Source organism: Balaenoptera musculus, chromosome 15, assembly GCF_009873245.2.
Source record: "Balaenoptera musculus isolate JJ_BM4_2016_0621 chromosome 15, mBalMus1.pri.v3, whole genome shotgun sequence".
Lineage (NCBI taxonomy): Eukaryota > Metazoa > Chordata > Mammalia > Artiodactyla > Balaenopteridae > Balaenoptera > Balaenoptera musculus.
The window spans coordinates 67,556,463-67,584,150 of NC_045799.1; the positions used below are offsets into that span (position 1 = coordinate 67,556,463).

General features: G+C 39.5%; 2 protein-coding genes across 8 annotated transcripts in view; one reads left to right on the plus strand and one right to left on the minus strand.

The window, feature by feature from the left end:
• Positions 1–396: 396 nt before the first annotated feature.
• Positions 397–24,155, minus strand: PALB2 (partner and localizer of BRCA2). Of its 7 annotated transcripts, XM_036826875.1 has the most exons (15): positions 23,908–24,121; positions 22,049–22,108; positions 21,809–21,911; positions 17,841–19,310; positions 17,145–17,267; positions 15,896–15,937; positions 15,114–15,790; positions 14,682–14,753; positions 12,798–12,959; positions 11,581–11,666; positions 11,163–11,324; positions 9,620–9,736; positions 5,479–5,566; positions 3,114–3,262; positions 397–901 (listed from the first exon to the last, which is right to left on the minus strand). In XM_036826875.1, the coding sequence occupies exons 1-15, from the start codon at positions 23,980–23,982 to the stop codon at positions 691–693; spliced, it is 3,597 nt and encodes a 1,198-aa protein (XP_036682770.1). In that variant the 5' UTR covers positions 23,983–24,121; the 3' UTR covers positions 397–690. The 7 variants fall into 7 exon arrangements, with proteins under 7 accessions (XP_036682770.1, XP_036682772.1, XP_036682769.1 ...); XM_036826877.1 differs by lacking the exon at positions 15,896–15,937; XM_036826874.1 differs by having other exon boundaries at positions 15,114–15,937.
• A 69-nt stretch (positions 24,156–24,224) lies between these two features.
• The window catches only part of DCTN5 (dynactin subunit 5), a 28,196-nt gene continuing 24,732 nt past the window's right edge, over positions 24,225–27,688 (plus strand). The window contains exons 1-2 of the mRNA XM_036825376.1: positions 24,225–24,386; positions 25,162–25,230. Of these exons, the coding sequence (XP_036681271.1) occupies positions 24,339–24,386; positions 25,162–25,230 (117 nt within the window). The 5' untranslated portion in view covers positions 24,225–24,338. The remainder of the gene's footprint in view (positions 24,387–25,161; positions 25,231–27,688) is intronic.

The window sequence follows — 27,688 nt, forward strand, 5'->3', positions numbered from 1 at the left end:
GTAGATTGGGATGAAGTTTCCAATGATACCACCAGATTAGGACTTTAAAAATTGCCGTCTCTCAAACCACTTAGGCAAAGGTGAAGATGATGTACTCAGTACAGCTGTGTTGTTGACTCTAAGTGACTCTAGTGAAAATGCAGGCACTGCTATCAAGGGTGCACGTGAGAATGAAAAAGCACAACAGCATTTCTAAATTAGCGTTTAAATAGGTAGATATGTGAAAATAAAGTATTGTAAGTAGCATAAAAAGTAATTGCGTATTAGTATACTGAGTTAACTGAAATTTACTTTTACTATGCAAGCATCATTGACTAAATATTCTAGTTGTAAAATAGTTAGTTCTTGTTTCTGAAAATCATCTTTACAGGATAGGAAAAAATATGCCAAACAGGATGTATCAAAATAAATATTTATTAACATTTGAAGCTTTATGTAGATACACCTTTAAAAGCAAATGCGCAAATGTGAGGAATTACAAAAATCAACCTAAAATCCGTTTCTCCCAAGTAAGTATAAATGAACATTCAAGATTAGTAGGGCCCCTACCAACGGAGTAAAAAGTCTGCCTGAATGAATACAGGTAATTATTTTAAATGACTTTCAAATAGTCTCCTTTATAGTAACAACTCCAAAAAGTGCTAAGAGGCCAAAAATATCCAGAACACGGTGTTTCAACCTTACCCTAACTTAGTAGTAGCGGTATACAAATATATTTCCATCTTTTTGTCCAGCCAGCAAATGAGAATCTGCACCTGACCATTTAACAAAAGACCAGTTCTGGTCAGAGATAGGTGGAAGGAGAGCAGTGCAATGACCTAGGAGTAAGTCCCAAATGGCAATGGTTCCAGAAGTTAATACTGCTGCTGCAAAATGATCTTTCACGTCACCTTCCAGGAACCTAACAGCAAGCAGAGAAAAGACAATTCAGATCACATATCAAAAAACAGACAAACAGAAAAAAAAACATGAAAAAAAATAGGCCCAAACCATGCTCTCAGGAAGAACGAAATTACCTGGAAATAGGAATGCCTGTGTTTGCAATCCAGGACTGCTGGCCATAATGACTAGAGACCCTGCCTGTCTCTCTGATGCACCTCTGTATCCCCTGCACACCAGCTCACAGAGGCCTGCCTCCCACTCTTCAAACCAGCTGAGCTCCGTCTCACCTTATTGTCTTCGCTCTTGCTCTTCCCTCTCCTTGGCAGCTCTAACCCCAGAGCTTAGCCTGGCTGGGTTCTGGTCATCATTCAGGCCTGTCGCCTCCGTAGAAAGGTCATACCTACTCAGAGATCTGAGAGCGCACACACACGTACACTCTGCTCCCTCTCTATCGCAGCACCTCTGTTTATCTTCACAGCACTCCTCACTATGGGAGATTCTCCTATTTCCATGTTTGGTCCCACAAAAATGTAAACATCATAAAAAAAATCTGGTTGTCTTTTTAAGACAGGGCTCTGCAGTCAGCTACTGGGGTTTGAATTCTAACAAAGTAAGAGATGTGCAACCCTGGCAAGTCATTTAACTTCATCAGTAAAACAGGGATATGATGATATGAGTACCTACTTCATAGAATTGTTGTGAAGTTTAATGAAACAGTTGATATAAAAAGCTTAGCACAGTACCTAACACACAGGAAGTGCTTAATAAAAATTAATGGTTATTCCTTACTGCCATATCACCAGCACCTTGCACAGAGCCTGGTACAGTCAGCCCTCAGTGAATACTGTGAGTGAACTGAATGATATATTTTATCTCTGGCTCGCACCCACCTTTGTGTAGCTGATTCCTAGCTCTTCTTTTGAAAATCCATCAAGTTTTCCTTGACAGTCTCTCCCCAACCCTCCACTGCCAATTAAGGTGCCTTTCCATCCTTTGTGCTCCCCAAAAGTGCAAGCCTCATGGCATTGTGTGCACTGAAGAGCAGTCACTAGTTGTTTCTTTTTTGAACAGAGAAAGGTTTACTGCAAAGGCCAAGCAAGGAGAACAGGTGGCTTGTGCTCAAAAACTCGAACTCACTAGGTTTCTCTTCTAACTTCCGTGAGATTGGAAATAGTAGTGCTTCCTACAGGATTGGCACCAAATAGGCTTTCAAGATTTACTAAACAAATGCGTTTGAAAAGTGACAAAGGAAATGCTTGACCAGGTAGTTATCTGTATCCTCAATTTCTAGGCCAATGACTATTGTACTCTCTTTATATCCAAGAAAACAAGTGTTATGCAAGCATATATTGCAGATGAGAGTTCTGAGGATCTTGTTGAGCTAAGAGCATTTGCAGAAATGCCACAGCTGGCTAAGTACATAGGGAGAGAGACTTTTAGAACATGCCATCATCTTGCAAGCTTTGCACAAGATCCAAAGAAACACAGAAATATACATTGTAACTATCAAGGTTCCTTAACCTTGTGAGTTACTAAAGCTAACCTTTGTGGTCCTGATTTACCAGGTCTATTTTCAAACATTAATAATGGCAGTCTTTATAAATGATACCTTCAGATGTTGCCCGGTTCGCCTAATACCAGCACTACTTCAGAGCTTTACATAGCTCAGAAAACTGTCGGGATGACAATAACTATGGCATTGGTAAATAGATCTTCTCATCAGTCAACAGATAAATATTTATCAAAAGATAAATATCAACTGCCTCCATGATGAAGGTTCAGTCAAGATTTCAAAGTAAAGATATCTTTGTACATTTAAAACTTCCTTAATTTAGGTTTCATGAAAAGAACATAAATTATAGTAAGTTTTTTATAGAGAATATTAATTACTTTGTATTTGAAATAGAGAATATTAATTACTTTGTATTTGTAAAATATTAATTACTTTGTATTTGAAGCCCTGTTTTTTGGTATGGGAAAAAACAGGGCTTGAAAACACATAAAATACCTATCCAGTGCCATACTAGTGGGGATCATAGGATGTAGGGAATCTGAGGTTTGACTCAGACCTACTAAACTTCATACTTCATCCCACTTCTTAACATTCTTTACCATGATCTGTAGTATTTCATGTTTCCATTCATGTCAGTGACACAAAAATATATGGTTTCTGTATTTGCACAAATGCTTCTTAAAATGTCATACTCATTAAATGGCAATAACACACTTGCCTTCCAGCCTGCCCTTGAGGAAGGCAGTAGAGCATCACACCCACACTCAGGGTCGTCTTTGGGTTAATCACAATCAGCTGAAACACAGGGCTTCCCAACAACTTGCTCTCTTTGGCACAAGGGTGACTCAGAACAACAAACAGGAGCCCCTGATTTAGGAGAAAAATTAATAACCAAGTAAATCATCCAGAGTATGTGGGGAAAAAGAAAGCACTGGCAGAGACAAAACTAAAGAATTACAGGAACGGTCAACAGGCTCTTAAATTTCCAGGATTTAATCCCTGGCTCACTCTTTTCCAGGCAGAACTGTTGAGGGTATCACTGAGCTGGACTTCTGGCTTCTCCAGCAGAGGGCTCCCTGTGACTTTACAGCCAGTCTTTGCAGGCATGACTAGCTGACTTATCAGCTTCCTCCACTTTACAGCCTGCTAACATCTCATGCCATCTCTTTGGGAAAATGCTGGCATAAGAAAAAAGGGCGTATAAACACATGGAGGGAGTCCTCAGACGAGAAATGTTCATCTGTAAGTTGGTTTTTGAAAATTCGTAACACATTTTCTCATAAAAACAATCTTTTAAGTGGTGACTGCATTTTCAGGCCAGTTTGCAGTAGCCTATTTATTTATAGAGTAAAAATGACCAAAAAAAGACACCATCACCTATAGTTGTTTCTGTGGGAAAATGTGTTACAGACCTCTCCTGGCTTTAAAATTACATGTCCTAATAATAACATTATCGTGTGTGAAAATATATGTCACACATACATGTATATATACATATATATGTATGTTGTATGTTGAAAGTAGTTATTTTGGGGGGTAAAATAGGGAAAATTAATTATAGGGCCATCTTAGGATTAATAACATTCATTTCTAATTCATCCATTTCTATCAATAGAATGACTGAATTCTTATAATGAGAATGAATTACCTTTATAATTAAAAAACAACCAAGAGTCAAAAAATGTTACATGCTATACACTTAACTAGGGGTTGGCAAACCGTGGCCTACAGGTTAAATCTTGGCTCAATGCCTATCTTTGCATGGCTCATGAGCTAAGAATGGTTTCTGCATTTTGAAATGGTTGGAAAAAAGAGGAAGAACATTTTGTGCCACATGAAAATTATATGAAATCCAAGTCTCAGAAAGTTTTATTGTCCAAAAAGTTTTATTGGAACATAGCCACACGATTTGTTTACGTATTACCTCTACTGACTTGGGGCTGTAGTGGCAGAGTAGAGTAGCTGCAACAGAGACCACGTGGCCTGCAAAGCTGAAAATATTTACCATCTGGGCACTTTACAGAAAACGTTTGCTGATTCCTGTACTGAACTATTAACTATTATTTCTGGAGGTTGGCTTCATGGAGAAATTTTACTTCCTATCTTATACATTTCTGTGTTAAATGTTTTAATATCAAATAGGTATTAATGTTGTAATAACTAAAATGTAAAATTATTTAAATGCCTAGTAGGTATATTTAATCATTCCAGAAATAAATTCAACCCTCTTATTTTAAGATGAAAAAAGTTAGCCCCAAGATAATGTGATAGATTATCTAAGATCACACAACATTTTCTTGGTGGCATACGGGATCTTAGTTCCCTGACCAGGGATTGAACTCACGCCCCCTGCAGTGGAAGCGTAGAGTTTTAACCAATGGGCCTCTAGGGAAGTCCCTAAGATCACACAACTTTTGAGTTCATTTCCACAGATGCTGCTAGGCTAGGGAAAGACACAATATCCTTTGTGTTCAGAGCTTCTGGGTGCTGACGCTCACAGAGCTGCCACTGCGGCTGGGCCGGTCAGTCTGCACACAGCGCTGAGCTGGCTGCTTTTGCCTCTGCTTGTGGCTCAACGGTGGATACTCAGGCGGTTACCCCTGACCCCTGGACAAATACCTTCACCCTGTTCAGATGTTAACACTGGACTGTAAGCCAAGTCTATTAACACAATGGCTAAGAAGCTGTGTTGGGTTCTATATGAGAATCCTAAAGCCTCAGAGAAAAACATGTCTAGGACCATTTAATCATCTTTCCTAAGGGCATTCATTCACATCATAAATCATTTATGGCAATGTGGTTGGGAGCCAAGTCTGATAACAGGTATACTATTTCTAGGTACAAATTCACAGCTGGAAATCAAGGTTTGCCCTTAAGTCATACAGCCAGAAATTTTACCCAGTCATATTGTGCCATCACTTATTTTCACTGATAAATTTTAAGAAAGAACAAACACTGCTATCCAATTTTGAAAAAAAATAGGCACCAGGAAGGGTCAGGTAATTACTACTTACTAAGTTATTGCTCTCACTCAGTGAGGCCAATAGTAACACACAAAGTGGTCCCAGCAGATCATTACTTACCATTTCAGAATAAGCTTTGTGACAGACTGAAGCTTGGTAGGAATCACCAATGTGCATCTTTTTCAGGAGTTGACCAGTTTTTAAATTCCTTGGATACCAAAAATAAATAAGTCATAATATTCTTCCAGCAAACTGGTTTTCACATAATGTTCTCTTATTTATCACAGAATCCTTTAGGAGGTGACCAAGGGAAAAACTAAGGGACACAGCACCTTAGTTTTGTTTAGCCACCAATTTAGCTAAAAATGAAGCTATAGTTTAACTTGGCCAACAGTGTAATTTAATAGTTTAGCTTTAGATCGAATCTGCTATGCCACGAGGGATAAATCTTTTCACATTCCATGAGAAAAGTTTTCCATTAGCTCATTTTACTGGTATTGAAATTAGGCACATGGCATAGCTCTATTATTATGATTTTATCACTCTTCTTGTTATGCCTATATTTTCCATGGAACACAATGGTCAGGAAACCAAATTTGGTTAGGGGAGAGACTACACCTAAAATAGACTTATAATTATGTCTCTATAATATGTGTTTATACTAGAGCTGGACCAAGATAATGGAGAGAAAATGGACTGAGATAGGATAAAAAATGGAAAAAGGAAGACAGGAGAGGGTGAATACAAAGAAGAAAAAATAAAGTTTGTTGGAACCACTCCTTAGCTTTATTGAGGATTTGTGACATTGATTAACTGTTCTACCATGTGACTCTACTGGTGAGAAACTTTCAATTGGCTCCCCATTAGCCACAAGATAAAGTCCGGATTCTTTTTCATGGTACTTATAACCCTCATGAATCCAGTGCTGCAACACTATATTACTCACTGCTCCCTTACTTGAAATCTTCTAATTGTCTGGACAAAATATTGTGCATATTCCTGGCTCTATATCCTTGTTCAAGCTATCCTTTCCAACGCACTCCCCATTACTGACTAATTCTCATCCCTGTATTGACAATGCCCATCTATTCCTTAAGGCCTAGATTATGTCCCATCTTCTCCCAGCTGTATGAGCTCCATTTAGACTCCATCACTTCTCCCGGTCTGCACCAGTCCACAGAAATCTCCTCTCCTCCAATTCCCTATAGTACTATCCATAGGCCTCATATTTTATTTAATATATACTGTAATAGGGTATAATATATTCATTCAACAAATACTTCTGATGTTTCTATGCACCAGGTACTGTGTATAAAAACTGAAGAAAGAAAACTAAATTCTCATGTACTTATGCAAGGTTTTCCTCATATAGAGAACACCAGAATGGTTTATCCCTTACAGAGGTTAGTACAAGTTCTGTATTTAGTAATTGCGCTTTCCCCAAATCCCAAAGCACTTTGTTTAAATCTGTATCACTCTGACCTTATGTACATTGTAAAGGAATTATATACTTTGAATTGCAAAGCAATCTTATTTCCCTACTAGATTTTAGGTGCCTTGGGACCAGAATTCATATCTGATTCATATCTGCATCTCCCACAGAGAATGGTACATAAGTAGAGACTCAAATACCTAGTAAATAATTGAAAGATGGGTGCTCGGTTAATATAGTTCGATTAAGATTAAATATTTAGACCTTCAGCAATAGTTTCAAAAAGGACCACTGAACCTTGATTATAATATGAATCACTTTAGACATCTAACAAATCAGGAGGTCAATAGGGAAGGTGAACAACTACTATATGTAAATGTAGTGATACAGAGCCCAAAAGGTAAATGATAGCTTTTGATAGACATCTATGAGTAACTATTCTAAACAAGGAGCTAAGACAGACACTGAGAATAGATATAAGATACAGTACCTATCTTCAAGGACTTTCATAATACAAGGTAGTATATACTAAGTTAAAAATAAGGGCAATAGGGCTTCCCTGGTGGCACAGTGGTTGAGAATCTGCCTGCCAATGCAGGGGACACGGGTTCGAGCCCTGGTCTGGGAAGATCCCACATGCCATGGAGCAACTAAGCCCGTGAGCCACAACTACTGAGCCTGCACGTCTGGAGCCTGTGCTCTGCAACAAGAGAGGCCGTGACAGTGAGAGGCCCGCGCACCGCGATGAAGAGTGGCCCCCGCTCACCGCAACTGGAGAAAGCCCTTGCACAGAAACGAAGACCCAACACAGCCAAAAATAAATAAATAAATAAATAAATTTATTAAAAAAAAAAAAAAAATAAGGGCAATATGAACTCAGAGAGGAAAACATCAATGAGGGTTGAGGTGCTATAACAGAACTTAAGGCAACTTAAGGCAACCTTAAACTTAGAATTTAAACTGATACTTAGATGTTAAGTATAGAGGTCCCTTCCTAGCCTCAAATTCCATTGGGATCCCTTATCTATGAAATGCCAAAGGCTATTATTATTAGAAGGGGGGAACTGAAGGATGGAATGAAAAAAGGGAGTGAAGGAATAGGGAACAGGTGGCGAGGAATTTTTGTAATGAAGCATAAGGGAAATGAAAGCTGCAGAAAGCAAAATGGGCCCCCACTGAAGGTTTTGTTTTTGGCGGCGGGAGGTAGCAGGACTGGGAGGATGGGTGTTTATAAAGCAATAGTATAAAAGATGATCTGGAGGTTGAATATTGATTGATGGCACGGAGACCAATAGTACTAGATTATATGAATAGTATAGGAGCCGAACAATGAAAGTCCAGGCTACAGAAATAGCAGAAAGAATAGAAAAGACAAGTTTTATTAAGAACGTTGTCCTCAAACAAGACGTATGTGTGGAAACCCTGAGGAAAGTGCCTCAAGTGGAAACCTGCGCCTCGAAGACAGCAGGACATCTGAAAACAAAGTCTTCTGGCAGATTACGTCATGGTCAAATTCCAGAGGCTCCCTGGTGGGGAGGGGACAAAGTTTCTCTCAGGGGTCACGCTTTCCTAGTTTATTCCTAGAGGGTTAGGACTGGAAAATGCCGAACAGGCAGGTAGCAGTGACACTAACATCTTAACTTTCTCTCACCAAGACCCATTCTGGCCCCAAGGGAATAGTTAATGGAGAAGGCTTCTGAGAAAAAAAAAAAAAATCAACCTATTCTCCTCCTACAAATTAACCTTACAAGTGTCTGTGGCCGGGTGTGGTTCTCTCTCATAGTCAGGAAAGAGAGGTGGCTGGGGACTCTTCGACTTCAGTTTCCCTATCACAAGTGTGTTAATTTGAATCCTGTAATCATATTTTATACATCTAGTAATTTTGGATAGTATTCTAGACATTATGAATGACACATCACATAAACTCTGCATTCTGTTAGGTTCCTCTGAAGAATATTGATTTTTTCCCCCTAGTAAACAGTGAAATTGGCTAAACTCAAATTCCAAATGCCGAAAACCCAGTTCAGTTCTTTTTGCTTTACCTGGGCTGCTTCAAGTCTGTCCTGCATACATGCAGTTTAAAGGTCAGCCAGATATTTAGGTAGAGAATATAGCCAGAGTTTAGGGCTCCTTCTCTGGCTCTCTACTTTTTGGGATTTTTCTTCCTTGTTTTCCAGCTGCTGTAGTTACCTTGATTTCTATCTTTCGGTCCTTTAAGCCAGCAGGACAGAACATTTTCTATCAGGCTTTTAATAACTGAGTGTGCAGACTGGGGCCTGCCCGCTGAACAGGAAACTCGCCCAGTGACATTTCCTTCTTCTAAGTATTGAACTTCCTCCAGCATATTTCTTTTTTTCTTGCTCTCTAGTGCTTTCAGATAGTTGATTTTTATATTTTGTGCAGAGTTCATAGGTATTTTAAGTAGGAGAATTAGTCTGAGAAAGGTACTCAGCCATTAACTGGAAGCAATATTTTTTTTTTTTTTTTTTTTGTATTTTGGCCATGCGGTGAGGCATGTGGGATGGTTCCCCGATCAGGGATCAAACCCGGGTCTCTGCAGTGAAAGCGCCAAATCCTAATCACTAGGCCACCAGCGAACTCCCAGCAGTAGATTTTTGTCAACAAAAAAAATTTCATTTACTTTAAAATTGTCTGCTTGGACTGTCTGAATTAATCTTGTTAAGACAAGCATATAGCATTTGATAGTAAACAAACAAAAACACAATCATATTTACAGAGTCTCTTATTTAATCTTAATAACCCTGTGAAATTAGAGGTAAATCCTTATATTACAGATGAGGAAACTGAGGCCCTCGAGGGAAAGCTTACCAAATAACAATGTTGTTCATTACAGTGGTACCAAGCAGAGCTTCCTGCATCCCTTGAACCTCAGCAAAAGTTAGTATAGTCTCTTCAGGGTGCATCAAAAACTGTTTTTCTTTGCTTCTGCATTAAAAACAGTATTAAAAATCAGCACTTTCCACCAAAGCAGTTTCTAAGCAGCTCTTCTACATATTATTGAACTATGCATAATAAACACTAACCTAATGCCAGAAAAAAAATTTCAACCAGAAAACACATGTATTCTAAACTTTCTACAATGAACATTTATTACTTTCATATTACCTACTTGGATATATTGCAAGCACCTCAAATTCATCATATCCAAAATTAAACTCACCAGCTCTCTCTTTAAACCTTGTGTTTCTTTCTGCATTGCTATCTCAACTAACCGTTCCACCACCCACCCAGGTGAGCAACCCAGAAACATGGACTTTATCCTTGTGTCCTTCCTCTCTATTTACTCAATCACCAAGTCCTAATGACTTTATCATCTCATCTCTCTCAAATCCATCTGTTTCTCCCCATTTCCACTAATGCTTTCCTAATTTAAGCAAACAATTATTTATCTCTTGCCTATTTTACTGCAACAGGTCATGGATTAAATAAGACAAACAAGGTCCATGCCCTCCGTCATTAGGAAAGACAGATAAATAATCACAATAGGGCTTCCCTGGTGGCGCAGTGGTTAAGAATCCGCCTGCCAATGAAGGGGACACGGGTTCGAGCCCTGGTCCGGGAAGATCCCACATGCCATGGAGCAACTAAACCCGTGTGCCACAACTACTGAGCCTGCGCTCTAGAGCCTGCAAGCCACAACTACTGAGCCTGTGAGCCACAACTACTGAAGCCCGTGCGCCTAGAGCCCGTGCTCTGCAACAAGAGAAGCCACCGCAATGAGAAGCCCGCGCACCGCAACGAAGGGTAGCCCCCGCTCGCCGCCACTAGAGAAAGCCCACGCACAGCAACGAAGACCCAACGCAGCCAAAAATAAATAAATAAAATAAATAAATTTTAAAAAAATCACAATAAAGTGTAATGAGTGTATGACAGACATAGAGGATGCTATGAGTTCCATTTTTAGCATGTTGAATTTGAGGTATCCACGAGATGTCTAATAAATAGGCACGCAGGTCTAGAGGTTGAGAAAGAGCTCAGAGTTAGAAATATATGTTTGCAAGTAGCCAGCATCCAGATGGTACCTGAAGCAATGGAAACCGAGTTTGTGAAACCAGAAAAGGGTATAGGATCTTGAGGTATCTGTAATACTTAAAGGACACACAGAGATGTCAAGGGAGACTGAAGAACAAACTACACTTGCTGAGCCTCTCTGCTCCACTGCCTTCTTCCCTGCCATGTCTGGCTCCACCTCCCTAAACTGCTTCTATGTTATAGCCCAGTATGGAGGCAGAACCTGCTATACTACACATACAGCAGAGAAAACAAGATGCTACTGATTCAACTTTCTCTGAAACCCTGTGATAAAATCATTCTTGATCTAATAGTTAAAATCAACCAATGCTTTTCTTACCCTCCATCTTCTGCAAACGTCATGATTTCTACTTGTTGATCACAAAGGGTCCCACTGCTACTGACTAGCCTCCTCTTTGTCAGGCCAAGCACAGCTTTTATATTTCCAGAACTCAGGAGCACTTGCTTTTCACTTTTACCATCAGGAGAACAAAGTAGTGCCCTAAACCAAATATAAGGAAAAATGCGGAGAAGTCAGGAATAAGTCTTTAATATTAAAGAACTAGGTTCAAACTTTATAAGGAAACTTTAGTCAGGGATGTCATTGATAGTTTTGTTTGTTTGTTTGTCTTTTAACAAATCTCTCTTTAGACTTAATTTAGATTCTTTCAAGACTCAAGACTAGGTTATAACTTGTGCTCAAAACAAGCTGAGAAAAATCAAGGGAAAGAAAAAAATACTCCTTGAGAATTACATACCTGATTTCTCTGATTTCCAAATTTCCCAAAGCCACACACACAAGATTACAAACATCAGGCACTAGAACTATCTGTAATACTGGGACCTAAATAAAACAAAGCAGCCAAAATTATATTTGGTTGTTTCGTCTTTAATTAATCTAAATTTTCCAAAATTTGTCACATTCCTTTCTAGTGTCATTATACCAGGATAGTTTCCAATATTTGAACAAATGTGAAAATGTTCAGCAAACACCCTATTTTTATAAGCTTAAATCCAAATAAGCTATGTGCATAATAGTGTTTATTGTGGCATTTATTTAATACAATCTATGCTCTAGCAATGGGAGAATAATTAAATAAATTCTGGCATGTGGATGAATGGAACAATATGTAGCCATTTAAAGTAAGTTTATTCACTGAACGAATATTTATTGAGCAACACTCTGCAAAGCACAGTGCTAGAAGCTGGGGGTATACTGGAGAACAAGAATGAAATTTGCCAAGACAGTAGTAGATCTTAAGCATTCTCACCAAGAAGAAAAAAAGGAAACTGTGAGGTGATGAATGAGTCGATTAACTTGATTATGGGAAACGTTTCACAGTGTGTATGTATATCAAATCATCACATGTGTACATCACAAATGTACACTTTAAATATATTACAATTTTATTTGTCAACTATACCTCAATAAAGCTGGAAAACTAAAATTCAAAATAAACAAATAAGTAAGTATGAAGAATATGTAGCAACCAGGAAACATGTTTATACGGTAAGAAAAGGCAGGCTTAAAAATTTTAGGCACACCAAGATTGCAACCATGTAAGATATGTACGAAGGTAGACAAGGACAGAAGAAAGTATATACAGAAAAAAAGCAGAAATAACATTTTGGTGAGAGGTAAGGAACAGGGGTATCAGCAAGTTTAGAAGTCAGAATAGATATGAAATTCCAAGCTCCTCCAGCAGGTCTAAGGTAAAAATCCATCTCTGGATAAACATGATAAAGCAAATAAAGCACAATGTTAATTGTAGAGACTAGATGCTGGGTATATGGGTGCCCCCTGCACCACTTTTCTGTATGCTCGAATATTTTCATAATAAAATGTTGGGGATAAACCGCATCTCTCTGCTCTGTCTTGCATAGTCATAGATCCCATATTTTTGGTAAGCTGCACATCTATATTACCATGCAAATGATTGGAAAGATCTCTTTCAGTTATAATATTCTGACTTACCTCTGCGAAGTGCCAGGAATAAATTTTTTCCCACTGCCAAGTATCCAGAGGTTTCCAAAGAGAAACTACATATTCACAAGCAGTTATGATACACCGCTCTTTGAAACCAGCTATTTCCCACCACATGGCACTCACATCCACAGAACAGGAACCTGAAGGATTCTGACACAGAATGGCAACAACAGTTATGTTAAAGGGATCCTTGGGGGCTGTTTAATAAAAAGAATAAATATGAAAAGTAATGGATTACAAGGATTAGATGAAATACCAACTAAATGTAATTAAAATTTTATGCAGGTCAAAAGAAAGAGCTTTGTGGGTCTTAGGTAACTACAATAATTGTCCATACACACTTACAATGATAGATTTAAAAACATGTAGCTCCAGACTGGAAAAGATTCAGATTTAACCACAAAAAAATAGACCATAAGAACTAACTGGAACATTAGTCCCACAAGAACCTTTGGAAATGAAACATTCTGATGAAGCACCCATGGGTTGAAGAGGGAATAAAACTGAAACAACATATTATTTCTAAACGAACATGCAGAATGTGGTGGCCAAAGCAGTATATCCCAACCCCCCGAAACAAAAAAAAACCAAAAACCTATAATTATAAAGGTATTTATAAAGTAAGCAAGCAGCTCAAGAAGTTAGTAAAAGAACAATGAAATAAGCACAATGATAAACAGAAGGAAGGAATTACTAAGGATAAAAATAGAAAAAAAAAATGAAATAGGAAATCAAAAAACTCATTTAACAATCAACACAACCAAAAACCAGTTTTTTTGGAAGACCTATAGGATGGACAAACCTCTTAAGTCTGATATAGGAAAAAAATACTTTTATATAGAAATGGGGAGTGAGAAGAGAGAGGCTTAACTGCATATACACAGACCAAAAAGCTATAAGAATAATAAATAACTTTTTACCTACAAATTTGAAAATATGAATGAAATGGTTGATTCCTTTAAGAAACTAAGTTACTAAAATTGATTTATGAATAGCCTTGAAACAACATAGGTATTATTATGTGTCTTTTATAGAAAAGGAATCTGGGGATCAGAGGCTAAATGATTTGTCCCACGTCACACAGCCAGTGATCCGCAGAAATAGTTTATGTGGATTTAAAGCTCTTTCTTCTACACCAGTTGTTCTCAACTAGAGGCAATTTTGCAACCCTCCCCTGGGGGACAGTTAGCAATATCTGGAGACACTGTTGGTCATCAGTACTGGGAAGGGGGTGTTACTGGTAGAGACCAGGGCTGTTGCTAAATACCATACAATGCACAGGCCAGTCCCCTACAAGAAAGAATTATCCAGCCCCAAATGTCAACAGTACTGAGATTGAAAAACCCTGCTCTACACCATCCTACTTCAAGTATAAAAAGTTAAGCAGGACAGGGGTCTAATCCACTTCTCAGGATTTACCAAAATATCATTAACAGAATATTATAATTTATATTTCTCAGAACCATATATAACACATAGCATATGAAAATTAACCATTCACTATGTCATAACCTAGAACTGCTACCCATTTTCTTACAAATCACCGTAAGTGATTCTTCTAGAAATACTACATCATTTGGGTAGGAGAGTCATGAATGACCCCCCTCTCTCTCTGTCAAAATACCTGATTTAAAATTTAGATACGGAGAGTTAAGTTGTTCTTGGCAATAGCTTGACATATAAACTTCTTCAGAAGATCTCAAAATATATTCACAGGTAAATATTGCGGAAAACAAAGAATTTAAATCTGTTTTTCTGAATCTATTCTATCAAGTTTTTCTAATGATCAAATTCTTCTGCATTTTCCTATCAATTCATCACATTTTTCACATGTAAGTCACAAGACATATTATAAGTTAACAGCCTTCTGACCTTTAACTTTGAAACCAATTGTAGGGTGCCTGGGTTTAAGCTATCACAAGCAGGAACGTCTGCTATTTCAGTCTGTGGAAACAAAAGTCACATAATTAATTTATACTTTATGTATGATATCTGCCTGCATCACTCACTCATCAAACTATTTCCTATGTTTTATTTTCTATGGTAACAGCGGCAAAGTTCCAAATGCAACAACTTCATTGATAACAAAGAGAATAGGATCCCTTATATTTAAAAATATATATTCTTTAATTAATCCTAATTTCCCCAGAATGAACTTAATGTTTATAGTGAAGCCATATCACAGAAGCATGTTTAAACATTTTTAAACACTGAGGAACTGACGTGTAAGGTGGTCACGCTGTCCATATTCACTAAGATACTTCATTTCTTCAGAGAAAATTTCACAAAGGAAGCAGTCTGTACCTGTTCAGTGGAATGTTTCCGTGATTCCTGGCACGTGTTTCCACGGAGCTGATTTTCTTTGTAGGTTGATGACTCGATGGGTAGAGGTGTTGCTTGGGGACCAGAGTCACAGTCACGGGAAGGCTGTCCTTCCCTTCCTGCCACATGCAGGCTGCTATCTAATTTTGGTGGGCTGCTCCAAAATTGTTTATGATCACTAGCAAGGCCGACTGTGGCTTTTAAGTGAGAAAGCTGGGGTGTAGAGCAAGCTTGTCCAACAACCTCTGCAGACACCTTTTCTCCATGGGCTTGGGAGCCAAAAGCTGGAGTAGAGCCTAAGATGGGGAAAGCGGGTGAACACAGGTCTGCTGTCGGTCTGTCATTATCATCAGATGCAACAGTATTTACAGGAGTGAAAAGTAAAATGGATGAAGAAAGATCCTTCTCCTGAGGCTGGCTTTTTTTGCTTGGCATTTTAGGATGTGCCTTTCCTGGCAGGATGATCAGTTCCTCTTTCCCATCCTCCTTTTCTATAGTGATTTGTTTAGGGGTCAGTTCCTCCACAGCAACACAATTTCCCCCTTTAAGATGTCCCTCTCCATACGTTTTTGATCCAAAAGGCTCCATCAGCTTTTCTGAGCAAGACTTCAGTTTTTCAAGCTTAAGAGGCCCAAAGTCTTCATCAGGTAACTGAAAGTCTGTGATTTTGAGAAAAGGCGACAGATGCTTTAAATTTAGCATTTCATTCTTATGAAGTGAAGAACTGAAAGCATCATCATCCAAAGATAAATACACGTAATTACTGTAAGAAAGGGAGTCCTCTTTTTGACAATGACCTTCCTTCTCTAAAACAGAAAGCAACAGAACAAATACCCAACAAGGGACATTAATTCCCAACGAGGAGTGAGATTCTAAACTCCAATATAGTGCAGAGTTCATTACTTTTCCCACCCATGACTCTGAAATCTCAGTGAACAGTTCAAAAATCAGCCATAGGTTAGTGGTTAACTAGCAGCTCCTCCTGCAGGAGCAAAACCAATGTGGTGCTGACAGCACTAGCTAGAAGGGAGACGGGGGTCGAGTCCCAGCTCTGCCACTGATTCGCTGTGTTACCTTGGGCAAGTCAATTCACTTCATTTTCCTTTGTCCCTCCTACGGGAACTGGACTAAGAATCTCTAAAGTCCCTTCTGATCCAGAACTATGATTCCAACAGGCTACCAGAGTACAGTCTACAAAATGCTGGCCCTTCTCACTGAAGAAAACTTAGTCCCCTTTTCAAGCAAAGAGTAATTTACTAGACTTAAAGCGACAGGAATTCTGTATCACTCAAAGTGTAGCTGCATCCAACACCTAATAAACAGACAAGAAAGCTGTGGTTCATGTATACAATTGAATATTACTCAGCCATAAACTGATACAAGCTACAATGTGGGTATATCTCAAAAACTAGCTAAGTAAAAGCAGCCGGCCACAAAACGTCACATATTGTATAATTTCATTAATATGAGATACCCCAAATAAGTAAGTCCACAGAGATAGCATACAGATTGGTGGTTGCCAGGGACTGATGAGAGAAAATGGGAAGACACTGCTTAATGGGTATGGGGTTTCCCTTTGGGGTGATGAAAGTGTTTTGGAACTAGGTAGGGGTCATGGTGACACAACACTGCGAATGTACTAAATGTCACTGAATTGTTCACTTAAAAAGGTTAACTTTATGTTATGTGAAGGTCACCACAAGAAAAAAAAATTTTTTAATGTACCTGCAGGTTACTGAAATCACAGATTATTTCAAGGTATACAAAAGAACATTTCAAGTTTATTATTAGATTGCCCTATATTCCCATTCCTTTGTTTTCTTGTTGGCCTAAAAAATGATGATACAAAAGTCATGATTATTATTTTTAAATTAATTAATGAATTGTGGCTCACAGACCAAAGCCTGCGCCCAGTGGTATAGAGCAGCTGGCTGACTGTTGGGTAAATAAAACTTTATTGAGACGATGATCACATTTACATATTGTCTGTGGTGACTTTCACACTATACTCATGTAGCTGTGATGCAGCACAAAGACCATACTTCATATCTGGCCCTTTACAGAAAGTTGCTGAGCTCTCACACAGAACTGGAGTGAATGATCTAGATTTTGTGCTCAGCTTATCAGATGTAACTCCTGAGTAAATGAATAAAGAAGTTTAAATTATAACTTGTCACTTGATATCCTTCAAAATCTGTGTCCTACAGACCTCAGAGAGACTGAGGTATTAGATATTTTACCCCCAAAAGTGGCTCAGAACAATTGCATTTTGCTGGACGATCATCCCTAAGAGTTTGTCAGTGGACTCTTACTCTGACACAGATTTAATTTTATTTCAAAAACATTTCCTATATTAGTTACTTCTCCCCATGGATAAAAGATTGTATGGTACCTGAATAAACACTAATTTTAGGTAAATATCCAATATAGTTTCCTTCTAAGTGTCAACTTTTTCAACCATATTTGTGAACTCTGGCACCATCCAGCTAGGGGTGAATTCTGACTCTGTCATTTTAAAGATACTTTGATCTCCTTGCCTTAGTTTCCTCATCTGTAAAGTGAGGATAAAAACAGATTCTACCTCACGTACAGTTGGTGTCATGATTCAGTGAGTTAGCATCTGTACAACATTTAGAAAGTGCCAGGCACATAGTGTTAGCTACCACCACCATCAACCACAACTCAATTTACCTCTCTCTCTCTTCTTACCATGAATAATTGCTTTTTCATTCCGATCTTTGTGCAAGGTAACTTCTTCCTTGGACCTATTAACACCTGATGTGCCAGAAGTTGGCAAAAGTAGTTCATGGTGATCTAACAGAGGGGTGCAGGCTGACTTTCTTCTTCCTTTGCGTTTTCTACCAGATGGCTGGGTAACCGCCTTCCTAGAAAAGTCATCTTTAGTGGGGCCAGCGGGAGAGTTGACTTCAGTTAACAAGAGAAGTTTCTGAGGACTTTTTGAACTTGGTTGTTCTGCATATGTGTCTGACATCTTAATTTCACTTTGGTTAGTTTCTTCATTGGAAACGTTTAACTTTTTAGCAGATTCCTTATTTTTATTTTTAAACCCATTTTTTCTGACACCCAAATGACTTTGTATTACAGCCTCCAGTGCTACTTTCCTCTGGCAATTTGACATGCGTCGTGTTGTTCTAACATAATATTCTGCAGGAAATAGAAGGCCTTCAAGCACTGTGCAAGAATGTGTTTGATTTTCTGTAGAAGCAGGAGAAAGTACTTCTAGGCTAAGACTCTTAGATTGACTTAGAACTTCTTTTTCCAGAGGACTTTCATTTCTACCACCAAGAGCATTATTGGGAGATTTAAAAGACATCTCTGTGTGATTTTGTTCTTTTAAGTTTTGGTTTTCACTTGCCACTAAGTTATCGTAGGTGAGTTCATTTATAGAACATGAATTATCTGCCTCCAAGTTAGGACTTCTAAGCGGCTGGCCACTTGCAGTTATACTTCTGTTTACCTCTGGGTTATCTGTAAAGACAGTCATTTTTTCTTTTTGTGTCTCTAAGTTTACAGGCGAAGCAGGGCTAATGTTTTTTAAACTGTGAGTAGTAAGTTCACAGTTACTTTTAGGAGGTTTATGCTCAAGGTGCTGACCACTACTGCTGACTGACGGAGCATGCAAAGGAAGAGTAGTCACCCTGGGGAAATTATTTCCTCTTAAGAGTGCATCAACATCTCTCTGTGGTTTGGCGTTTGGTAGAATTAATACACTCCCTACATTATTTCCTGTAACTGGAGTTGGAGAATCCGGAATGTCAAACTTAGGACTTGACGGGTAAGTTCTTATCTCAGTTACAGGTGTCTTAGGATTTTCTCTATTGATTTCTTCCTGTTCCTTTAGTCTTTTTCCAGAGAGTATGAGCGAATCAACGTCAAAGAAAGACTCTCTCTCCTGTGAAATAAATGTTCTCTCCTGTTTCCTTCTTCTCCCTAGCAGCTTACTCTCCCGTTTCTTACCATCAGGGCCACTGACCCTGCAGGGAGAATGTTCTTGGATATCATCTGATCTTTGTGTGCATGATCCTTCTGCTGGGACTCGTCCAGGGCTAAAGGACTCAGGCTCAAGGTCAAGTGTGATAGGTGTCTTTTCTCCAGTTTCTTTATCGACGTGGGTGTTGATTTGTAACGTGTCACAAGGAGATACTTTATTTTTAGGTTCTGAGGAGAAAAAAATTATATAGTTAATATTTTCCTTTTAAAATGACATAAAAACTACCCCATATTTATTTTTAAATATTACATATAAATACTACAAAACATTTATTTAAAAGAGAGTCAATGGTATTTCGTTCAGACAGATCAAAGCTCAAGTTTTTAATGATCTGATGAACTATAATAATACTAAGTAAATGTAACAAAAACGGAATTGTGCTGGAAGAATGATTTTTAAACTGAAAGATTATCTATTCTTTATTGCAATCATCTTTTCTCTTAGTTTTGTCTTCCAGCTTCACTGAAGTACAACCGACAAATAAAAATTGTACATATTTAATGTGATGTTTTGGTATATGTATATATTGTGAAATGTTGCTACAATCAAGCTAACATATCCATCATTTCCCATAGTTACAATTTTTTGTGTGTCATGAGAACACTTAAGGTCAGCTCTCTTAGCAAATTTCAAGTATACAATACAGTATTATTCCTTTTTTTTTTTTTTTTGGGCCGCACAGCACGCAGGATCCTAGTTCCCCGACCAGTGATCGAACCTGTACCCGCTGCAGTGGAAGCATGGTGTCTTAACCATTGGACCGCCAGGGGAGTCCCTACAATACAGTATTATTAACTATTGTCACCATGCTGTATGTTAGATCTCCAGAACTTATTTCTTATGCATAACTGCAACTCTGTACCCTTTGACCTACATCTCCCCATTTCCCCCGTATCTCATCTAATTTTTTACTTTGTGTATCTTTTTTGGCTCAAGTAATTTTCATATCACTTTTCTTTTCTTTTTTTTTGCCGCACTGCGCGGCATCTGGTATCTCAGTTCGCTGACCGGGGATTGAACCCGTGCCCCTTGCATTGGAAGCGTGGAGTCTTAACCACTGGACCACCAGAGAAGTCCCTCATACCACTTTTCTACTTCATTAGCCTCCAATTTTATGATTATAAATTACCTGACTTCTAACATAAGAAATGATTATTGTTTTTTATTAAAATATTCCCAGCCAGACTTTTTCTTTGTGCATATATAAATAATTTTAAAAGATTATCTTTCCAATATTTAAGCAATAAATATATAATTGCTAAAAGTTAAGAGAGGAAAAGAGCAACTAAATATGTAATCCAACTGAAATACAGTTTATTGCTCACAGAATGGGAGAAAATATTTACAAATCATGTTATCTGATAAGGGTCTAATAGCTAGAATATATGAAGAACCCTTACAACTCACCAATAAAAAGACAAATACCTAATTAAAATATCGGCAAGGACTTGAATAGATATTTCTCTGAAGAAGATATACAAATGGTCAACAAGCACACAAAAAGATGTTCAACATCATTAGTCACTAGGAAATGCAAATCAAAACCACAATTAGATACCACTTCATATCTACCAGAATGGTTATAATTTTAAAAATAGAAAATTACAAGTATCAGCAAGGATGTGGAGAGACTGGAACCCTTGTGCATTGCGGTGGGAATGTAAAACAGTACAGCCACCGTAGAAAACAGTTTGGCAGTTCCTCAAAAAAGCTAAACATAGAATTATCGTATGACCTAGAAATTCCACGCCTAGGTACATACCTGAAAGAACTGAAAATATATGTCCACATAAAACACTTGTAAATGAATGTTCATAGCAGCATAATGGCCAAAATTCATAATAGCCAGAAAGTAGCAACAACCCAAATGTCCATTAACTGACAGATGGATATACAAATTATGATACATCTATACAACGGAATATTATTCAGCTGCAAAAAGGAATGAAGTACTGATGCATGCTTAGATGAATGTACAGATGGATGGATGACAGTTGAAAACTTTATGCTAAGTGAAAGAAGATAGTCACAAAAGGCCACATACTGTATGGTTCCATTTATATGCAATGTCCAGAATAGGAAAATCCACAGGGACAAAAAGTAGGTTAATAGTTGCCCAGGGGTTAAGGGTAGGATGGGCACAGGGTTTCTTTTAGGGGTGGTGAAAATGTTCTGTAATTAGATAGTGACTAGGTTATACAACTTTTTGAATATACAAAGAACCACTGAATTGTACACTTTAAAGAGTCTAGGGGCTTCCCTGGTGGCGCAGTGGTTGAGAATCTGCCTGCCAATGCAGGGGACACGGGTTCGAGCCCTGGTCTGGGAAGATCCCACATGCCACGGAGCAACTAGGCCCGTGAGCCACTATTACTGAGCCTGCGCGTCTGGAGCCTGTGCTCCGCAACGAGAGAGGCTGCGATAGTGAGAGGCCCGCGCACTGCAATGAAGAGTGGCCCCCGATTGCCGCAACTAGAGAAAGCCCTCGCACAGAAACGAAGACCCAACACAGCCAAAAATAAATAAATAAATTAATTAATTAAAAAAAAAAAAAAGAAGAGTCTACTGCTACTCCTTATCTTCTGACTGTGAGAAAAAGAACCACAGCCAAATTTACCTGGGAAATGAATAGTAAAGCAAGTATAAGTGAATGGGCTAGCTTTACCTGTGTTGGTTAGCTGTGTTGAAACTTCCTGCTGGAGCGAGGAATCTTGTCCTTCTACTGTTCTCTTAATGGAATTCTTAAACTTCTCAGCTCTCTGGGCACGCTAGAGAAAACAAAAGCAGCTCACGAAGCAATTTTACAAAAAAGAAATAAATTTTGGTTGAAAGCTTTATTAAACAAAGAGCTGTTTTTATATTCTTTGTACCACAACACCAATTTGAGAGGATAAGATTCACTTACCTGAAGGCGGGCCAGTGTCTTGCTGTATTCCCTTTTCAAGAATGCTAATTTTTCCTTCAACTGGAAGAAGAAAAACACCAAACAAAACTGAGCAGGTGGAAAGGAGGCATCAGAGAGAAGGGATGCAGTGCCTATCAGACACAAGCGTGCAGCGCCCAGCAGGTCTCTCAGCTAGAGGCAGTGGAGGAAGCGGCCCTGACTCATTCTACTTTCAGTTCTCACAGAACATCAAGCTCTCTAATGTCTCAGCATCTCTGCATAAGTTGTTCCTATCACCTGGAGCATTTCCTCCCCAACTCACTTTGCTAATTCCTACTGATTCCTCAAGCCTCAGCTTAGATTTTTATTTCCCTGGGGTAAACTTCTAGGTCCTTCTCCAAATCCAAGTTAGGCATTCCACCTCTCCTCTGTGCTTGCTTTATCACAGTACTTATTACACATATTGTCTGTTTACTTCGCTGTTTCCTCCCATCTCACTGTGAGATCCTTGAAGGTAGCAGGGGCTGTCATCCTCAGACAGTCACTCAACTAATGAATCAGTCATTGGTCCAGGTATCTCCAGCACCTAGAACAATAACTGATACCCACCATGTGTCAGTTATAGTTCCAGCTGCTAGGTATACACAGTGGTCAAGACCCCTGCTCCCAGGCAGCTTACACATAGTGAGGGGTACAGATAATAAACAAGGAAACAAATAAACAGGTAAGATGATTTCACATGGTAATCAATACCCAGACAAACAGGGTGATGTGAGAGTGTCTGGGCTACAGGAGAATGGACTACTTTAGAGACAGTGGTGAGGAAGGCATTTCTGAGGACTACCATTTGAGCCCAGACCGGAAGGAGGAAAGAGCTAGCTTTGGGAAGATCACAGGGAAAGCAATTTGTCCAAGATCACACAATTCATAAATGGCATGATTCACACCTACGCAGTCTGTGCTCTTAACCTCTATGCTAGACTGCTTCTCACAGCTTCCTACTTATCACCATTCTTATCAACGTCTGGGAATTAGCTTGTTGACTTGTAAATGACCTCTGTCACCCCCACTGCAAGGCAGGATGGGATAAGAGGACTGATGAGTTATTGTGAATGAAGAGTTTCAGCACGATGCTTGGAAGAGCCAGCACAAGATGCATTCAAGTTAACAACATTCGCCGGCCCACGTACAAGGTGGCATGTGTAAGGATATTCAGGGCAGCACTGTTGTAGAAAGAAAAGCTGCAAACAACCTAAAAGGCTCTCGACAGAGTAATATGTAAAGAAAAGGCGGCACTTCCACGCTGCAGGATACTATAAAGAACTTTAAAAAATAAGGTAGGTAAACATGGACTAATGTGGATGTTAAACACAGAGAAGGAAAACGGAAGTTGCAGAACCATCCGGATCATACCATTTACGAACATTCACCTTTCCAAAAAAATGTATTAGTTTTTGGTTGTTAAAGGACACAACCGCACCCCTCCACACCCCCACCGCCCGTTCAACACGCGCACGCGCGCGCACACACACACACAGGTGCACAAAAAGGTCTGAAGTCCAGATTGTTAAGAGATTTACTTAAGGAGGTGGGGTGGGAGAAGCCAAGATTGAGAGTGTGCAAGGTGGGCTGGGGAGGGTGTCAAAGCGGACTTTAGCTTTATCTACAGTTTTACATTTTGTACTTTTGCATTTCTGCTGTAAAGAAACTTTGTTCTTCAAACGCCATCTCCCACACTTTCACTTCCTGTGCCCCCTCAGTCCAGAGAAGAGGGTGAGAGGTCACTGCCGCCCTCGGACGGTGGAGGAAACAAAGACATGCCTCAAATCCTGGGAAAGGGGTTCAAAGTTCTGAGTCAACCCTTCCCGCATCCCCGGCACCTTTTCCTTCTCCTCACAGCTGAGGGGCTTCCCAGGAGGCTCTTCCATCTGGCCGGCGGCCAACAAAAAGAGCATCCGTCGCTGGCCCCGGGCCTGCGGATACGAGGAGCCCGGCTGGCCCTAGGCCCCGAGGCTCCTGGGGAAGGTACGGGGTGCCCGGGATCCAGTCTGCCCACGGTCAGCCGGCCCACGCGGGCTGGGCGCGCCAATCACCCCTACCAATTACATCCGCCACTCGGCCTGCGCACGCGCAGCCAGAGACCGCAGAGCAATGGAGCGAGGCCACCTAGCGGAGAGCCGAGCTATGGATGAGACCGCAGACCTCCCAGAGCGGAAGTGGAGGAGCAGCCGGAAGTAGCTAGAGTCTCAGGCGGAGAGACAGGCTGACGGGCTTTGACAGGAGCCGGAGCTGCGCAGAGGAGTTGGTGGCCATGGAGTTGGGCGAGCTTCTCTACAACAAGTCCGAGTACATCGAGACGGTGCGCGTACCAGACATCTGCCCTCCCCTCTCCAAGCCAGCGTTCCCTGAGGCCGCCGTCTCCATCCTGTCCCTGCCCCACCCCAGGTCCCTTTGCCGTTTAGTCCGAGATTACACAGTGAGAGTTCATGTCTGGTCTGGCTTTGTTATGTATTCCTTGCATGGCCAGTTTAGGCTTTTAAAAATGTATTCCTGATTTCCTCGTAGAGATAAACCCCCTTCCAGAAAGCAGGACAAGCCTCATCCATCCTGATAATTACAGCTCTGGGCTTCAGGTCTTTTAAAAAAAATTGTTTTTAAAAACTAACGTGTCATAATTTATTACTACGTGCTAAAGACTGTTAGGTTCTTTTTTGTTGTTGTTGTTAGGTTCTTTATAGTCAATACAAACTATATGTAGATGTGTGTAAATTGCTCGAAACCGGGTTAGTGCTCAGTCAGCATTACTCTTTATTTTTTCATTAAATTCTCACAACTCTATGATATTGGTAAAGCCATTATCCTGGTTTTAGGGCTGTAAAACCGAAGTATAGAAATGAGAATTTGTGTCCCTGCTGCCGCTAGGCTATAGACGTACCACATCCAATTTCTGGGTCTGTTCCTTGAATCCCTAAGTTCCTAATTCATCCTTGCTTTTTTGATATCCTGACTCATTCCATTGCAGACGACACCCCATTGCAAGTCCTTTTCCCTCCAGTATGAGCTTTCTTGGTGGAAACCTGTAACCCAGAACCCACTCAGTCTGCTCACCTTGGTTTTCTGCTATTTCCTTGCAGGCATCTGGGAACAAAGTTAGTCGCCAGTCGGTACTGTGTGGAAGTCAGAACATCGTTCTCAACGGCAAGGTAAGGGACGGAGCCAGCTCCGGGATGCATATTTCTGCTTTCTTTCCACTGATTATCACATCAGCAGGGCAGATGAAATATTGTCTCCCATTTATTGCTGCTATATATGCTAAAATTCTCTCTCTCTTTTTTAATTCTCCAAATTGGGTTTATTGAATACAAAAAAGATGCAGTAAAAAGAGGCAACAGAAAGCCTTTTCCCTGTTAGTCCAGGCACAAAATACAATGGCACCCAGCACTGAAATTATTAGACAGTATTGTAGTGTGTCCTGTATTACTGGACACAAAACATAAATAGACAACACAGTATTTTAGTGTAGAAACTAAAGGGATACTGATATAATTATCTGTTTACTAATGAATGATCCCTTATTAACTGAAACTTAATTTGAGAATTGGGAAAGATAACTAAAATCTGAAATGCATTTGAAAAATGGAATGTGAAAGGCTCAGAATCTTGTCGTCTGAATAAACTGAAATAGCACAGAGATGAGCATAAACCTGGGGTAATGTTAGAACACTTCAGAACCAGAGAAAATATCAAGATATATTTGAGCTTGACAAACACTGAAGTCCATGGTTTCTTCCTGACATTAGGAACACTCAATTTTCCTTGAAATATTAAATCTCTAACTTCTAGAGGTAAAATAGTCTCACCGTAATCAAAAGATCACAGATATTTTCAGTAGAGACACAATTACTGTGTCTGTTACCCCATCATACCATGAGGTTTAATGGAAAAGAAATATAGTTTGGTAGTTAGATGTAATTAGTAATTATAGATACACTGTTTCAGTACAAAATTAGAAAATTCAGTTAACTCCATCTGACTCGTTAGCAAATATGTGGAGTTTTTTTTGAAATCCTTCAGCTAATTCCAAAACATTTTCTGTGATTTTGTAGGGAAGATTTGTGTGTGTGTGTGTGTGTGTGTGTGTGTATTTATGACAAAATTCGCCATTTTAAGCATGTTTAAGTATACAGTTCATTGACATTAATTATATTCACAGTGTTGTGCAATCATCACCACTATATCTATTCCTAAAACATTTTCATCACTCATACGGAAACTCTGAACCCATTAAGGAATAACTCTCATCCCCTTTTCCTCCCAGACCCTGGTAACCTCAGTCGACTTTCTGTCTCTATGAATGTGCCTATTCTAGATATGTCATTTAAGCGGAATCATGCAAGATTTGTCCTTTGGGCTGGCTTATTGCACTTAGCATAATGTTTTCAAGGCTCATCCATGTTGTAGCACGTATCAGAATTTTATTCCTTTTCATGACTGAATAATATTCCGTTGTATATATGTACATTTTGTTTATCTGTTCATCTGTTGATGGACACTTGGATTGTTTCTACCTTTCCACTATTGTGAGTAATGCTGCAATGAACATTGGTATACAAGGATATATTTGAGCTCTGTTTTCAGTTATTTATTACATACCTAGGGGTGGAGTGTCTGGGTCATATGGCAGTTCTGTTTTTTAGCTTTGCAAAGAACTGCCAAATTGCACCATTGTACGTTCCCACCGCAATGCAAGAGAGTACCAATTTCTCCATATCCTCATGAACACTTGTTATTTTCTGGGTTTTTTTTTTTGGATGTGTATATGAAAGGTATTCAGTATTTCATTGTGTGTTTTTTTCTTAATTAGTTACTTTATTTATTTTATTTTTGGCTGCGTTGGGTCTTTGTTGCTGCACGCGGGCTTTCTCTAGTTGCGGCGAGCGGGGGCTACTCTTCATTGCGGTGCGTGGGCTTCCCATTGCAGTGGCTTCTCTTGTTGCGGAGCACGGGCTCTAGGTGTACGGGCTTCAGTAGTTGCGGCTCGCAGGCTCTAGAGCACAGGCTCAGTAGTTGTGGCGTACGGGCTTAGTTGCTCCGCGGCATGTGGGATCTTCCCGGACCAGGGCTCGAACCCGTGTCCCCTGCGTTGGCAGGCAGATTCTTAACCACTGCGCCACCAGGGAAGCCCGGCAGGCGGATTCTTAACCACTGCGCCACCAGGAAAGCCCCTCATTGTGTTTTCTTTTTTTTTAATTAATGTTTTATTGGAGTATCGTTGATTTACAATGTTGTGTTAGTTTCTGCTGTACAGCAAAGTGAATCAGCCATGCATATACATATATCCACTCTCTGCTAGACTCCATTCCCATATAGGTCGTTACAGAGCACTGAATAGAGTTCCCTGTGCTATACGGTAGGTTCTTATTAGTTATCTTTTATATATAGTAGTGTGATTTGCATTTCCCTAATGTCTAATGATGAGGAACATCTTTTATCTTATTGGCCATTTGCATATCTTTGGAGAAATATCTATTCAGTCCTTTGACCATTTTAAAATCTTGTTGTCTCTTTGTTGTTGAATTGTAGGAGTTCTATATATTCTGGGTATTAAATCCTTATCAGATTTATGATTGCAAATATTTTCTACCATTCTGTAGATTGTCT